The sequence below is a fragment of the Equus asinus genome, chromosome 6 (assembly GCF_041296235.1).
Source record: "Equus asinus isolate D_3611 breed Donkey chromosome 6, EquAss-T2T_v2, whole genome shotgun sequence".
Lineage (NCBI taxonomy): Eukaryota > Metazoa > Chordata > Mammalia > Perissodactyla > Equidae > Equus > Equus asinus.
The window spans coordinates 79,021,890-79,036,106 of NC_091795.1; the positions used below are offsets into that span (position 1 = coordinate 79,021,890).

The following is a 14,217-nucleotide window of genomic DNA, read 5'->3' on the forward strand; positions in this document are numbered from 1 at the left end:
GCATTGATTGATTTTGAGCATTGGTCCAGAGGTAAAAGTGGGATCAGTCGATCAATTAGTACATCAATATAGCACCACTGCCTTGTGAGAACATCAGTAAAAAAAAAAAAAAACTGTCCTCTCAGAAATATAGTGAAGACACGCAAAGCAATGAGCAAACAATACAGTATCATATGTAGTGCAATTAAGCTGTTCATGTGCAGTCACGGTGATAAGCAAATTCAGAGGCTGGAAAGGGAGCAGAGGTCCTGGCTGGGAGAAGTGGAGGAGGAGTAAAGGAGAAGGCGTTCCCTGAAATTCCATCTCGATGACTGAAAAAGTGTTGAGTTCCAGGGAACAGAAGATGTGCCCTCCTCCTGTCTTCCAAAGGCCCTTCCCCAATCTGGGAGGTGCTTAGGAGGAAGCCAAGGTAGGGAACTGCTTTGCCATTGTCCCTAGCTTGGGCTCTCACTGGAAGCTTTCTTGGTAGGGCCTGGGGAAGGGCAAGGTAGCACATCTCTCTGAGGTGGCTGCCCTTCCAGCCCAGGGTGAAGCAGTTTCCAGGGGACCCTGCTTTTCAGTTCCTCGGCACAAGTAACACAGAAAGCCAGCCAGGCCAAACTACATTTAGAGGTCAACAAAGGAATAAACTCAGACTTTACTAAACGTGATTTCAGTGCAAGATCACCAGAGGCAGCTGTGCGGCCTCCCAGGCCTCCACTGTAGATGCCACAACACATCACACCATTCACTCAGCCTGTGGGTGAAGTGTGTGATTTAGGATAGAGCCGGGGAATAAGAGACACTGTGGTGTAGTGGAAAGAGCATGAATTTGCATGTGTGTGTGTGTGTTTTAAATCTACTTTATTGAGGAATAACATGATGCACTCATTTTCAATGTATAATCTAATGATATTTGACAAACTTAACCCCACCACAATCAAGATATAAAACAGTCCCATCGCCCAAAAGTTGCCTCCCTCATGCCCTTTTGCACTCCATACCCCCAGCGCAGGGAACCCACTCATCTGCTTTCTGTCACTATAGATCTGCTTTGTCTTTTCTAGAATTTCATATAAATGGAGTCACAGAGGACCCGCTCTTTGATATTTGGCTTCTTTAATGTTTTTGAGATCCATCCGTGTTGGTGAGGATCAGTAGTTCATCCCGTTTCATTGCTGAGTAGTATTCCATTGTGTGGATACGCTACAATCGTTGATCCCATTCACCTGTTGGTGGACAGGTGGGTAGGTTCCAGTGTTGGACTATTATGAACAAAACTGCTATCAACATTTTTGTACAAGTCTTTGTGTAGATGTATGGTTCATTTCTTTTGGGCAATTACAGGAGTGTATTGTTGGGTCATATGGTAAGGGTACATTTAACTTTAGGAAAAACTGTCAAACTGCTTTCCCGGGTGGCTGTGCTATTTTTTTGTATGCCCATCAGCCGTGTCTGGGGTTTCCAATTCTTCCATATCCTTGGCAACATTTTTTGTCATTAGTCTTTTTAATTTGAAGAGCACAGGTTTTGAAGTCAGACGTTTCAAATTCTAGTTCTGCCACTTGATATCCCCTAACTTTGGATAAGTCATCTGATCTTAGAGTCCAGCTTCCAGTCTCATTTAAAAAACGAGAATGATATCTTCTTGAAGTGGTTGTGAGGATCAAAATATTAAAAGGTAAAGCATCTGGCTTTGACCACATGATTTATGCAAAACTTGGGATCCAGGCAAAGGAGAGGGAAAGAAGTTTGGGAGAGGGGAGTTAATTAACATGTGCCTCAATTTTTAACGTGTGCCTGAATCATTTGGGGTGGGGATGAGGCAGTGGGGTGATAATACTGGAAAAAAATTTAGCTGGAGAGTTAGTTGAAATGCAAATTGCTGTCTGTGTGCATCCCTGGTAATTCTGACTCGGAAGATGTGGAGTGGGGCCCAGTAAGACGCACTTTTTGCAGGTTCTCCAGGTGATTCTGACGTCAGTGGAACTTGGAATGTATTTGTGCATATTCTCAAGAATGCTGTAGAAGGTATCTAATCACGCCATGCCTCTACTTAAAAAAAAATCCTTCCCTACTAAGTATAAGATACCATCAAATGCATCCTGGACTAAGTCCAACTCCTTAGCATGGCTTCCAAGTTTCTTCACAATTTCCCAGACTCAGATACTAAGGAGGCTAATACTAGGAGACATTGTTTCTCACCAAGGAAATTAAAAAAAAAAAAACTCCCATTCTCTTAAGAAAACACGGCACACATTAATGTGACACATGCACATCCTATGTCCTTAATAGAAACCAGTTTCGCATCCTGTTCCTTCTGATCAGTTCTGGATATCTCCACATTCCCCAAACATTTCACCATTTATCCCGTGATGCTGTGTTGTGACAGATGCCATGACCTCTGCCCGCATTGCTCTGTCTCCCTCCCGTTGGAATTCCAACCTGCTTTCTAAGCTCACTCAAAGGTCCCATCACCTCTAGTGTGAAGTCTTCTGGAGCATCTCCTCGTTAGGTCTCAGGTGGGTCCTCGTATGCCCCTGTATCATAGCATTCACTACGTTCATTTATGTATCTGTTTCTCTATCTAGCTCAGTAGTTCTCACTGTTCATGTCCGCTAACCAGGACAAATAACAGAACTCCCCACCCCGCATGGGACACTCCGTGGTCATGCCCCATTCAGCAGGAGTCCAGAGACCAGGTTTAACATTGGACCATTCTCTCACTTAGGAAAGCACCTCCAGTGGCAGGAGTGTTAGAATGATGGATTGTAGTGATAACTGTGGTACTTTGATAAATTGCTGCCTGGGACACAACACATTTCAGTTGAGGACCCATCCCCAAAGTAATGTATGTAGGATGATCCATCAAAATGTCAGGAGAAAGTATTAAAATTTCTGCGTATATGCATTTTTAACCTAAAAATAAGGAAGCCATTAGCATTCCTAATATCTTATTTGTGGATTGACCCTGGCACTCTCACTCAAGTGTCACATGTCACATACTGTACGGGTGGTTTCCCGAGGATGGTAGGGTGGACCTGGCGGAGAGAGGCTGAAAGTGGCCCTTTGCTCAATCCTTCACTTTCAGTGAATGTGCTGTGATGACTGTCCTCCCAGGTCACAGAGTTAGCAAGGAACAGAACCAGAATTGAAATCTGACACCAAATTGTGAGACAAGTTAAAGCAACAAGAATAGCAGAGCTGACAGCCTTCTGACAGTAAGGGCTTTTCATAGCCACGTCATGTAATAAAAGCAATGATGCTCTAATCAGAGCTGACAAGAAGAGAAAACATTGAATTTATCAAGAAGTCGATATTGAACATGGATTTATACGCACCACTCCCTAGTACTAATAAACCCTCCATAAGTGCATATGGTGCATTCAGATATGCGCTAGTGAAAGGAAGTCATATGGATTAGCAAGACGTTTAAAAACTAAGCATTTAGTACATGTCCACAAACCACTACACTTTTAAAATCAATGTTTGAAATCATGGGGCTCTGAATCCAACACCTCACAAAATTCACTAAACTTAATGATAGATAGTTAGAGGTATTTTTTTTTCTTTTTTTTAGTTCTTTTACCAGCAGAGGCAAAGAGCCACATGCCATGATGGCTAAAATAAAACAAAGGAAGCCACACAGCACAAAAAAAATAGGTACTTGTTTGTGTACACTGTTGGAAGATGCAGAGAAAACATTGCCAAGTGTTATAACAAATTATGAAGCATTGGGAAATCTGGATAAAATATAGAGTAAAAAACACATCTTAGCCTATGTCATTTCTTGGATTGTTTCAATGATGAAATATACACACAGTTGCCATGTGTGTACCATTAAAAAAAGAAAAATGTACCAGTGCAGATTTATTTTCAACAGAAAATTACTTCTTTAATAAAAACAATGCTTTGAAAAATCGTGGAAGTGTGCTCACTAACAGAGTTACTGCTCTAACTGGAATTAGATTTCTCGCTAAGGATACAAATATCTGAAATTCTTTCATGCTATCACTTATTGGCAAGCTATTGTGGCAAAGCCAGGCATGCACAAAATGAGACAGGATATCATCAATGTGGCAACTGTAACAAAAACAAGACTTTTAAGTATAATACAATCCTCACAACATTTTTGTAATAAGATGGGGAGTCACCATGAAAGTGTTGTAAGAGCCATCAAGCTTGAAGAAGAACTATGCATTTTTTAAATCAATAGACATCTGTTTCAAACTTGCTGACCTTTTCTATGATGACAATTGGCTGTCAGTATGTCACCTAGCAAATATTTTAGAAAAAAAAATAAACTCACTTCATGGAAAAGGAGAGGAAGCAATTGGTTTTTGAAGGTAACTTGTGGCGTGTGGTGTGCAAAGGAGCTTTTTAAAAACAAAGGTGGGGATGGGAGTTGATTTTGAAAACTGATGTTTGGACATGTTGCTACCGTTACGTGATTCTGCAGCTGATAATGACGAGCTTCATCATAGAAACTCTCATATCTCTGTACATTTTTTTAAAAACTAGAAGGCAAACTTTTAAAACCTGTTTTTAAAATTTGAAGAGTATCAGTGGGGTTTGAACCCATTTGTGAAAAATGGGACACTTTCCATTTAGTTTGCTAAAGATGAAAAAGATTGCTATTAACCAGAAGAGTATTTAATGAGTGCTATTTAAACAAGAATATTTGCATAATTGAATGAGAATCATGATTGAGTCAGCACAGCCAACAAGGTACTTCTTCCATTTGGAGCTCATGCATCCTTGTGAGGAATCTTTTTTCAGCTGTGAGAATCTTTGAAAGCAAGTTTAGAAATAAAATTAACCTAAAGTGAGACCTTTAAATAGTTGTATCACAAAGCTTTAAATCAAGATTTTTAAAAGTAGTGAAACATAATCAAAATTCTCTCCTCCCTCCAAATATTACTACAGTCATGCGACGCCTAAGGATGTTTCAGTCAAAGCCGAACCTCATATACAAGGGCAGTCCCATGAGATTAGTACCATATGGCCCAGGCGTGTAGTAGGCTCTACCATCCAGGTTTGTGTACATGCACTCTATGACGTTCGCACAATGAGGAAATCACTGCATTTCTCAGAATGTAACCCTGCCATTAAGTGATGCATGGCTGTATTTTAGCAAGAGCATAATGTTTATTTCATCATCCTGTTCTTTAAAAATTTTCTTTTCTTGAATGTTTTACGATTTATATAATACAGTAATGTACGTAATTTATAAATATTTCTGTATTGGGGTGCACTTCTAACATTTTTTGCAGGTACACAATCAAAAAATTGTGACAATCGCTACAGCAGTCTGTAAAACCCTTGGAGGTGACCTGTGTCTTCCACATCGATGTTTGCTCATGGACTGCCCAGGACATGTGAAATGAGGCTCTGTTCCGTAGGCTGCCCGGCTGATAGACTGAATAAATGAAGATACCTATTGGTAAAAGTGTTTCTGTCATAGGAAGAGCATAAATATCAACTTAGGGAAAAAAAGACAACAAATAATTGCTTGGCAGAGCGACAAAAGCAATCTAATAGAGTATGAAAACTGAGGAGGCTCCTATCAATAACACTAATAGTATCTAAATTTCCGGAGCGTTTGCTCTGTGCCAGGCGTCGCTTTGTGCTTTACACCCAGGCTCTCCCCGAATTCTCACAGCCACCGTATGAGATAAAGTGCCAGCCCTGGGGCTGGTTTCACAGTCACCTGTGCTGCCTTCTAGAAGGAGGGCTGCCCTGGGGACCAGTCAGGAAACTGCGGCGTTTCTCTGTCTCCCCAGGGCATTCCGGACCCAAAGAGATCCAGATCCTGGGCCCTGCTGTGTGAAATGAGTTACAAAAATAGAAGAGAAAGGTCGAAATTGAGCCTCCGTGTAAAATCACATTATCATTGATCTGGTGGTCACAGGAGATATGCTCTAAGCTATTTTTCCAGCAAGTGGAAAAAACCAAGCTGCCCTGTGGCCTCCCTTTGCGCAGGGCATCTCATGCCTGGGGCACCTTCCTCTCTAGGGGGTTGGTATCCCTTGGCCTCCTACTTTCCTGTCCCCACAGACGGGGACAGGGGTGTGGTGTGCTTGTCCCTCTGGTTTTGAGAGCGCAGAGCACTAAATGGTCTGGGCAGGGCCAGCTCTGTGGGCGTGTGACCTGTGAGTCACACAGAGCCCACGCTCAGAGGAGCCTATGCTTGGTTTAATGCCCTGCTGTCACTGTCTTAAAATTCTCAATTTTTCAACAAGGGGCCTCGTATTTTAATTTTGCACTGGACTTAATGCAACTGGTTCCGCATCTTGGTCAGGATGGGGTAGCCCTGGCTTGCGGGACTTGTCCAGCTGAACTGTGGTGGACCCAGGTCCATTTCAACCTTTGAAATCAAGTGTAGAACTCAACTTAAAAACAGACTTTGTTGTATTCCAGAGTCCCCTGGCAGAAAGGGCAGAGACAGCAGCTGCCTCCCAGGTGATCCAGGGGCTAGGTGGTGAGAGCCTGCCCTCCTTTGTATCCTGGACCCTGAGATGTTCCCCAAGTTTAGGGCCCACTCAAGATGACAGCACCCGGAAGGAGATCGCACCGTCAGTCTCTTTCCTAGGCCTTTTGGGATATCAGTAAAGACAGACAACTCAAAACTGAATTTAATGCTCAGAAAAGAATAGTCAGGCATGCCCTGTGGCCACCCTGTTCGCCTCTGAGTGTGGGACCCAGGGCTGCTGCCTCGGTTGTTCTGTCCAAGGGAGGGGTCTCCCCTTAGGTACCAGTATGAGGTAGAAGCCGAGTGATTCTGAGCCTTTGCTAGAAGGCTGATAATTTTCTCTGAGACCGAGGTTGAAAACGTGTGGAGAACCAGAGGAGGCGACGCGGTGCAGAGGGCAGGACTCACGGACAAGCTTTCTACACAGATGAGATAATTACAGCTCCCAATTATCAAGCCCCTCCTCTGCCAGACCCTTTCCATACGTTTTCTCATTTAATCTGCCAACAGTCTTTTAAGGTAGACATTATCCCTGTTTTATTACAGTTGAAGAAATAGGATCATTCATAAGAATTCAGGATTAGAATTCCTTTGCTGCTGTCTGATCCTCAACTCGCCTACATCCTGTTCAGTGTGGATTCTTCAATCACTGAGCCTGACTGTGCCGGAGACTTGAACTGATCACGAAGAATGACGTTCAAATGACTGGAACACGGACCGTGTGGAATGCGTTTAGGCGAAGCCTCTATTTCTTCTCCTCCTCACTTTTATGTGCCTGCTCCCCCAGCACTACGTGCAAGCATCCTGACGGCAGCGTGTTGTTGCTGGATGGTGCAGCCAGGGCCCAGTAGGGGTGGACTTGGGGCCTCTCCAGGAGGGCACATGCTCCCTTGGCGTACTGTAGTGCTAGCTGCCAGAACAGTGGATCAAGCTTATAGTGACAAGTCTTTGGACATCGCACAGAGATACGGGGGTGCACACTTGAGTGGTCTCCTTTTGCTGAAGCCTGGTGAGCCCTTGCTGCTACCTAACAGCGCCCTGTTGCTAGGGAGCTGGGCCCAAATTGGCCTGCTCCTGGGAGCCTGGTTCCAGGCCAGCCGGATCTGAGGCCTGCTTGGGAACAGCTTTTCCACCCTGGCCAGGAAAGCAGAGCTTTTCCTGGGCATATCCTCAGGTGTCAGAGCCTAAGAGCGCCCCCTCCAACTGGTCTCTGAATAAATAAGCAACTTCATTTATGGTTCTTGTATAAAACATCTTCCTCGATTCTTTCAACTTAAAACAATAGGATGAAGGGGCTGCCCAGTGGCTGAGTGGTTGGGTTTTCATGCTCTGCTTTGGCGGCCCAGGGTTTTGCCAGTTTGGATCCTGGGCGTGGACATGGCACCACTCACCAAGCCATGCTGAGGTGGCATCCCACATGAAATAGAGGAAGACTGGCACAAATGTTAGCTCAGTGACAATCTTCCTCAAGCGAAAAAGAGGAGGATTGGCAATAGGTGTTAGCTCAGGGCCAATCTTCCCCACCAAAAAAAAAAAAAAGCTGAACTCTTGGATTTAACAGGTTATCTTTGTTGTGACACTGTGGTAAGCCAGGAACACAAGCTGGGATGTGGTGGTTCTTTAGGACATGTGTGATTCAGTCACTATGTTTTTTGGTCCATAGGAGGAAGTGGGAGTAGGTATGCTGTTCCTATCATACAGAAAGAGAAATTGAAGCCCAGAAGAACACTGGGACTGGACCTCAATCCTCTGGGGACTCTCTCCTATTTTTACAAAGAGAGATAAGATGATGAGCTTTCATGAGAGGAAGGCAGGCAGTCTTCATCCATACGTTACTGCCCAACTCCCAAACCTCTCTCTGCACCTCTCCACTTCCCTGACAGTCTGGACTCCATCTCAACTTTTCACGGGAGAGAAAACAACCCGCTTTCGTAGGTGCAGTATTTTAGAGTTAGAGCATTTTTATATACGTTTCTTGTTTTCCAGCAGTGCCGTGAAGGAGGCGAGATGGATGCTCTGATTCCAGTTTTACAGATGAGGTGTCTGAGAGACTGGGGTTCCGGCTGCTGGTGGGTTTTGCTCTGAAGGCCACATTCAAATGCTCTATCCTGTTCTTTGTCATCCCAAGCTTTGGGAACAGAGAGGTACTTAGAATGTAGGTAATGGATTCCTTTTGGTTTATTGAGGTGAAATTCACATGACATACAATTAGCCTTTTTAAAGTGAACAATTCAGTGGCATTTAGAGCATTCTCAATGTTGTGCAACCACTGCTTCTATTTTCAAAACTTTTCATCACGCTCTCCCTGAGTTTTTGTGCAGAATAAAAGAATCTGTAAGACATCGGCCCAGGGCCTGGCTCCTGGCAGGGGCTGAATGACTGCAGCCTGTGTTATCAGACTCTCTCTGGGTCTCTCTCAGAAACCTGGCAACATAGAAGGAGGAATTCTTTCCTAAATTCAGCACCTTGAGGAGACCAGGTTGAGGATATGTGAAGTATTCATGTCCCAATTCTTTTTTTGACATTTCAAAATAGCTCTCTTCCAGGAAACTTTTCCCAAGAAATTCCTCTTATTCTCAAACAATCAGACACAGTGACCCACCGATGCCCCAGTACTGAATTACACTCTGTCGTGGAGCTTCTTGTTTTTTGAAGGAGTTTGTCTTTTCAGCCAGGCTGTGACACGTGCAGCCTTGGAGGTACCACTGACTCAACGTTGTCGTGGGTACAAAACAGGTGCATAACAGGTATGTGTTGGATTATACTGAGTGCTGGCCAGCCAGGTCCGTAATTCCAGCCGCCACCTGGTGACCAGTGTTTTGCCCGTGTTTAAAATAGTAGGTTTGGTGACTGCAGGTATGCTCATTGGGTGCTGGGCTGGGGCCTGCCAGGCGCCGGTCTGGGCTCTGGTTGGCCATCACTTGGGCAGCTCTGGCTGAGCCAGAACCTGAAAGGCTCCAGCTCCCGCACCTGCGCTGGACAACAGATGCAAGGCGAGAGCTTCGACCAGGTTGACCCAAGAATAGAATGACTTTGGCCTTTATTTAAATTCGCTAATTACAGGAGCATAGGCCCCAGGCTCCAAGAAGTCGTGACTGTCCCTTTGGCTTCCTACATCACCCAGTGTCGAAGCAAGTGCTCTTCGTGTGGTGTCCAGGGGTGGCTGTGGTGGAGCGCTGGTGAGGAACATGGCTAGGAAATTTAGGATGAGCACCTGTACACGGCTGGGAGCCTAGAGGCCCATACTGTTCAGGCTCATTGGCAGATTTTCCATCTGGCGACCTCGTATGGCTCTCCACACCATGACTGTGCCAACGCCAACTGCGAGGCCACCTCCTGCTGCTACTGGCACGGCCCAGGAGATCACCTGGGGGCCTGCTTCAGCCTGGTCTTGGAGTAGCCCGCTGTTCCTCAGGGTGTAGAGGTAAGGGCTCTCCTGTGGAGGAGGAGAGGTCAGGGGTTAAGGGCTTCTGAAAACCATCCATCTGCCCACCTTAGGCTGGCTTGGTCCCCATCCCAGGAACGGTACATTTTCACATTTCACAGTTCATCCCTGTGTGTAAAGCTCCTTCCTCTACGCTGTGCCCAGACTTGCCGAGTGAGTGTGGGTATCTAGAGTGGTCAACACCCAGTATACCCTCCTTTGGGTTTCTCTCCAGCATCTCCTTTCTTATCAATCTGACTTTGAAAGATTGGGAACTGATAGGTGACCAGCAGACAAGACTCCTGGGAGCTGCCAGGGCCCCCACCTATGTTTCCTTTGGGCCACCAATGGACAGCTATTCACATCCTCCTGCCCCAGGAGGGCTGGGGGAGCAGGCCAGGTCAGTGTGGAAGGACAGCTGGTTCTGTAGGAGATTAGAGAACTCAAGTGGAAAGGACCAGGAGAGGAGGCATCTGGGCCTGCCTCCCAGGATTCTTCCCTTCCTCTCAGGGAACATTAACAGAGTGTCGGCTGTGTGGACCCCTGTGTTAGGAGCTGTGACAGTACCTGCGGGTCAGACATAACATCTCTCATTGTCCAGCCAGAAGATAAGACGCGCTCAGAAACAATCGCATCACAAAGGAGCCTGGGTCAGTGTCTTATGAGAGGTGTAAACAGAAAAGAGAGACCAATGCAGGTGTGTGTCTGGGGGCGGGAACAGTAGCCCAGAGAGGGCAACATCAGGGCCTTGAAGGCTGTGAAGATTTTCCATTGTCGGAGCTGGGGGATGAGCTCCAGGAGGAGCAGATGGCAGAAGTAAAAGCACAGACATGGGCAATGGTGGGGCTTGTCTGGGAAGCTGCTCCATTTTCCGGGAGCAGAGCGTGTGTCTAAGGTGATAGAGGAAGGTGAGCCTCCCTCTGGACTCTTCAGGGGGCAGTGGGATCCAGGGAAATGTTTCAGGCAGCCTTGACAAGACTGGAGTCACTTTCCAGGGAGGCAGCTCTGCGTCTGGCCATGATTTTAGAAAGGATAGAGAAGAGAGAGAGGAGACCTGGGCAGCAAGTTAGGGGCTTTGTCAGTGGCCCAGGTAAGGGCAGTAAAGGCCTGGAAAATGGCAGTGGTGGAAAGGGAGGAAGAGGATTGCAGGCTCCTGGAGCAGACAAGGAGTCTTATTTCTCTTTGCCTCCCAACCCCCAGGTCCTACTAGTGTGCCCGGCATGGGAGAGCTCCCTGACGAGTGGTTAAGACAGAGGATGTGTCGGACCCCTCAGGGGTCATGGGTGACTCGGGTTCTGGCCAGTGCTCACTCATCTGCCTCCCCTGAGTGCTCTTCCCTGTCCACTCGGACCTGTTGCTTTCTCTTTCCCCTCACTCATGGCTGCCTACACCCTGAGGAGATGAGAAGTATCAGGGGCAATGAAGAGAGGTGACATCTGAGAATGGTGGCAGTGAATGAAGGTGCGTGATGATCAAGCCTCCCAGGCGACCTTATGCCTCCAGGTAGCTATGTTACACCTCCCCCTCCCAGGCATCTGTTCCACACTGGACAGGTGGGACCCTTACTCACAGGAGAGGGGCACTTGAGTTTGGTCCTGTTGTGGGTGAAGTTGTTGGCGGTTGTCTTATGGCCTACTGGTTCCAGCTGAAGAGAGAAAAAGGAAAGCTTGATTCCTTCCAAAGCTGGAGAGACCTCCCTGTTGGAGGAGATCTCGTACCAGATTCCCTCCCTTTGAAAGGTTGACACCAGCAAAGAGGCAAGACCCACAGCAGACACCAGCAGCCCTGGGGTGGGCGTTGGGCCTGACTTCTGACTCACTGAGTGACAGATCAGAGTCTTTCAGAGCAGGGTGGGGCCCTGAGTCTGTGTCCTGGATTTGTTGAGGAGGACACTGAGGCCCAGGAGAGAATGACCAGCCCAGAGGCCACAGCGAGTGTGTGGAAGGGCAGGGCCCAGAACCTCCATCTCCTGCTTCCCTTGTGGGTGGCTGGGACCACAGACACTTGCATTTTCAATTTTATAAAATGGTAAAACTCGTATTTACCAACTTCCCGAAGTGCGTGAGGATAGTCAATTTCAGGAAAACTTTGAAAACATATTGGTTACCATGACATTGTTACTACACTTGGCTTGTCAACCTTAAGAAATTGGAGTTTTCTCACTTGAGCTACTTTGTATGTTTTTCACATAGACAAAAAGGTTTACTTGAAACATTTCTGGGAGCAATTGTTGTTCAGAGAGGTTCTGCTTAATACTTTCGATCCTGGGGCCCTCTGAGAATGAGCTGGAAGCTGGTTCCCAATGATATTCTGGGAACCCAGGAACTAACTGGCACAGAGGAAGGTAATGATCACGTGGGTATGATGACAGCATCAGTTTCTCCCTTTCTACTGGTTCCTTGCTATCAGCGCACAACCTACTCTATCTCCCAACCTTTAACTGCTCTCCCCTTCAGCCCACATCCCCTCTAGCTCCCTTTGCCCATTACTCCTAACTCTAGGAGGAGTTGTTTGTAGTTACTGTTTGCACTTCTCAACCTCTCATTCTAACGCCCATTCCAATTTGTCTCCAGTCTCTGTCACTTGACTAAAGCTCTGGTCAGGGTCACCAATGACCTCCATATTTCCAGATCCAATGGTCACTTTTTTTGCTTGCTTGAGTTCGTCTTGCTTAACTTTTCAGCATCATTTGTCAAAGTGATTGCCCTCCTCAAAATACTCACTTCCCTTGGTTCCCTGGACACAGCACTCTTCTTGTTTCCCCCTCCCTCCCCACTCTCTCCTTCTCTGTCGCTGGAGTCACAAGATGGAATGAACGGCCTGGGGTTCGGGAGTTGGTCCTACTCTCCTTTCCACTCAGTCTTTCTCCAGGAGCTCTCATTAATCCCATGATTTTGAATACCACCTCTATGCTAATGACCCCCAGGTTTTTCCTATATCTCCATCCCTGACCTACTCTGAGCTCCAGACTTGCGTATTGAACAGCTTACTGGATACCTCTGGGTGGATGTGTGAAAGGCAGCTCACACTCACCACATCCAAAATAGAGCCTTTATTCCCCCCATCCCAAGCCTATTTCTCACTACCACCTCAATCATCCACCCAATTTACTCAACCCCAAACTAAGGAGTCATCCTTTATTCCTCTTTTACCTCGTCCATCAGCCAGTCTAAAACATATCCCAAACCTGACCACTTCTCTCCTTCTCCATGCCATCACCCTGGTCCCAGTCACCTTCATCTCTCACCTGGACTCCAGAAGCTCTTTCCAATTCCATCCTTGCTTCCTTCCTTCCATCTCCACACAGCAGCCAAAGGGGAAACCCGATCATATGGCTCCCCTTTGAAAGCCATCCAAGGACCTGGCGCCTGCTCTTGCCCACCTCTCTGACCTTGCTCACTTCCCTCCAGTCACACTGGCCTTTATGTTCCTGAGACACTTCAAGCTCATTCCTGACTCCAGGCCCACACAGGTCCTATTTCCTCTGCCTGGAACATTCTGGCCCTAGACCTCTGCATGCCTGGCAGCCTCTTGACATTCAGTTCTCAGTTCATGTGTCACTTCTTCAGTGAGGCCTCCTTCTCCCCCACCACTACTCTCTTTCACATCACCTGCTTTATTATTTTCTTTTTTTGGTGAGGAAGATTCGCTCTGAGCTAACATCCATTGCCTATCTTCCTCTTGTTTTGCTTGAGGAAGACTAGCCCTGAGCTAACATCCTTGCCAATCCTCCTCTACTCTGCATGTGGGATGCCTCCACAGCATGGCCAATGAGTGGGCTAGGTCCACACCTGGGATCTGAACCTGTGAACCTGGGCTGGCAAAGCGGAGTGTATGGAACCTTAACCATTCGGCCACGGGGTCAGCCCCTCTTTTATTGTTTTTAAGCCCTGAATGTGGTCAGAAATTACCTTGTTGATTTTTTTTTTCCTGTCTTTTCTCTCCTAGACTAGAAGTCCCATGAGAGCACGGATGTCTTGTCCCTAGCACCTGGAACAGCACCCACCACATAGTGGTGCTCAAGGAATAGTTGAGTGAGTGGATGGATGAACCTCAGTCATGGACGCCTGAATGGAGAAGCTCAGGGGGAGGGGCACGGAGCTAGCCACAGGAAGTGGAGTGGTTTTTCCTAGAACCCACCTTTCCTAAGGCAGACACGCCAACGATGTGGCAAATGACAAGACTAGGACAGGATGAATGCCAAGGGTTCGGGTGGGCCTCTAGCCTACTCTGGGGATTCAGAGAAGACGTCCTGTGGGAGCTGGCACCTTTGAGTGTTGAGGTGGATAAGAGTGAGCCAGGAGAGGAAGGTCGGAAGGGCAGTCCAAGATGAGAGGATGAG

The 14,217-nt window shown here is 46.7% G+C and overlaps 1 protein-coding gene across 4 annotated transcripts in view; it reads right to left on the bottom strand.

Moving 5' to 3' along the window:
- Positions 1-761: 761 nt before the first annotated feature.
- PLB1 (phospholipase B1) overlaps positions 762-14,217 on the bottom strand; it is a 136,114-nt gene continuing 122,658 nt past the window's right edge. For 2 of the 4 annotated variants that reach the window (XM_014850409.3, XM_070512367.1), the window contains exons 58-59: positions 11,446-11,520; positions 775-9,887 (exon numbers count right to left, since the gene is read on the bottom strand). In XM_014850409.3, the coding sequence (XP_014705895.3) occupies positions 9,684-9,887; positions 11,446-11,520 (279 nt within the window). In that variant the 3' untranslated portion in view covers positions 775-9,683. Of the gene's footprint in view, positions 9,888-11,445; positions 11,521-14,217 lie in introns of all 4 variants that reach the window. The other 2 variants (XM_070512369.1, XM_070512368.1) reach the window with 2 other exon arrangements.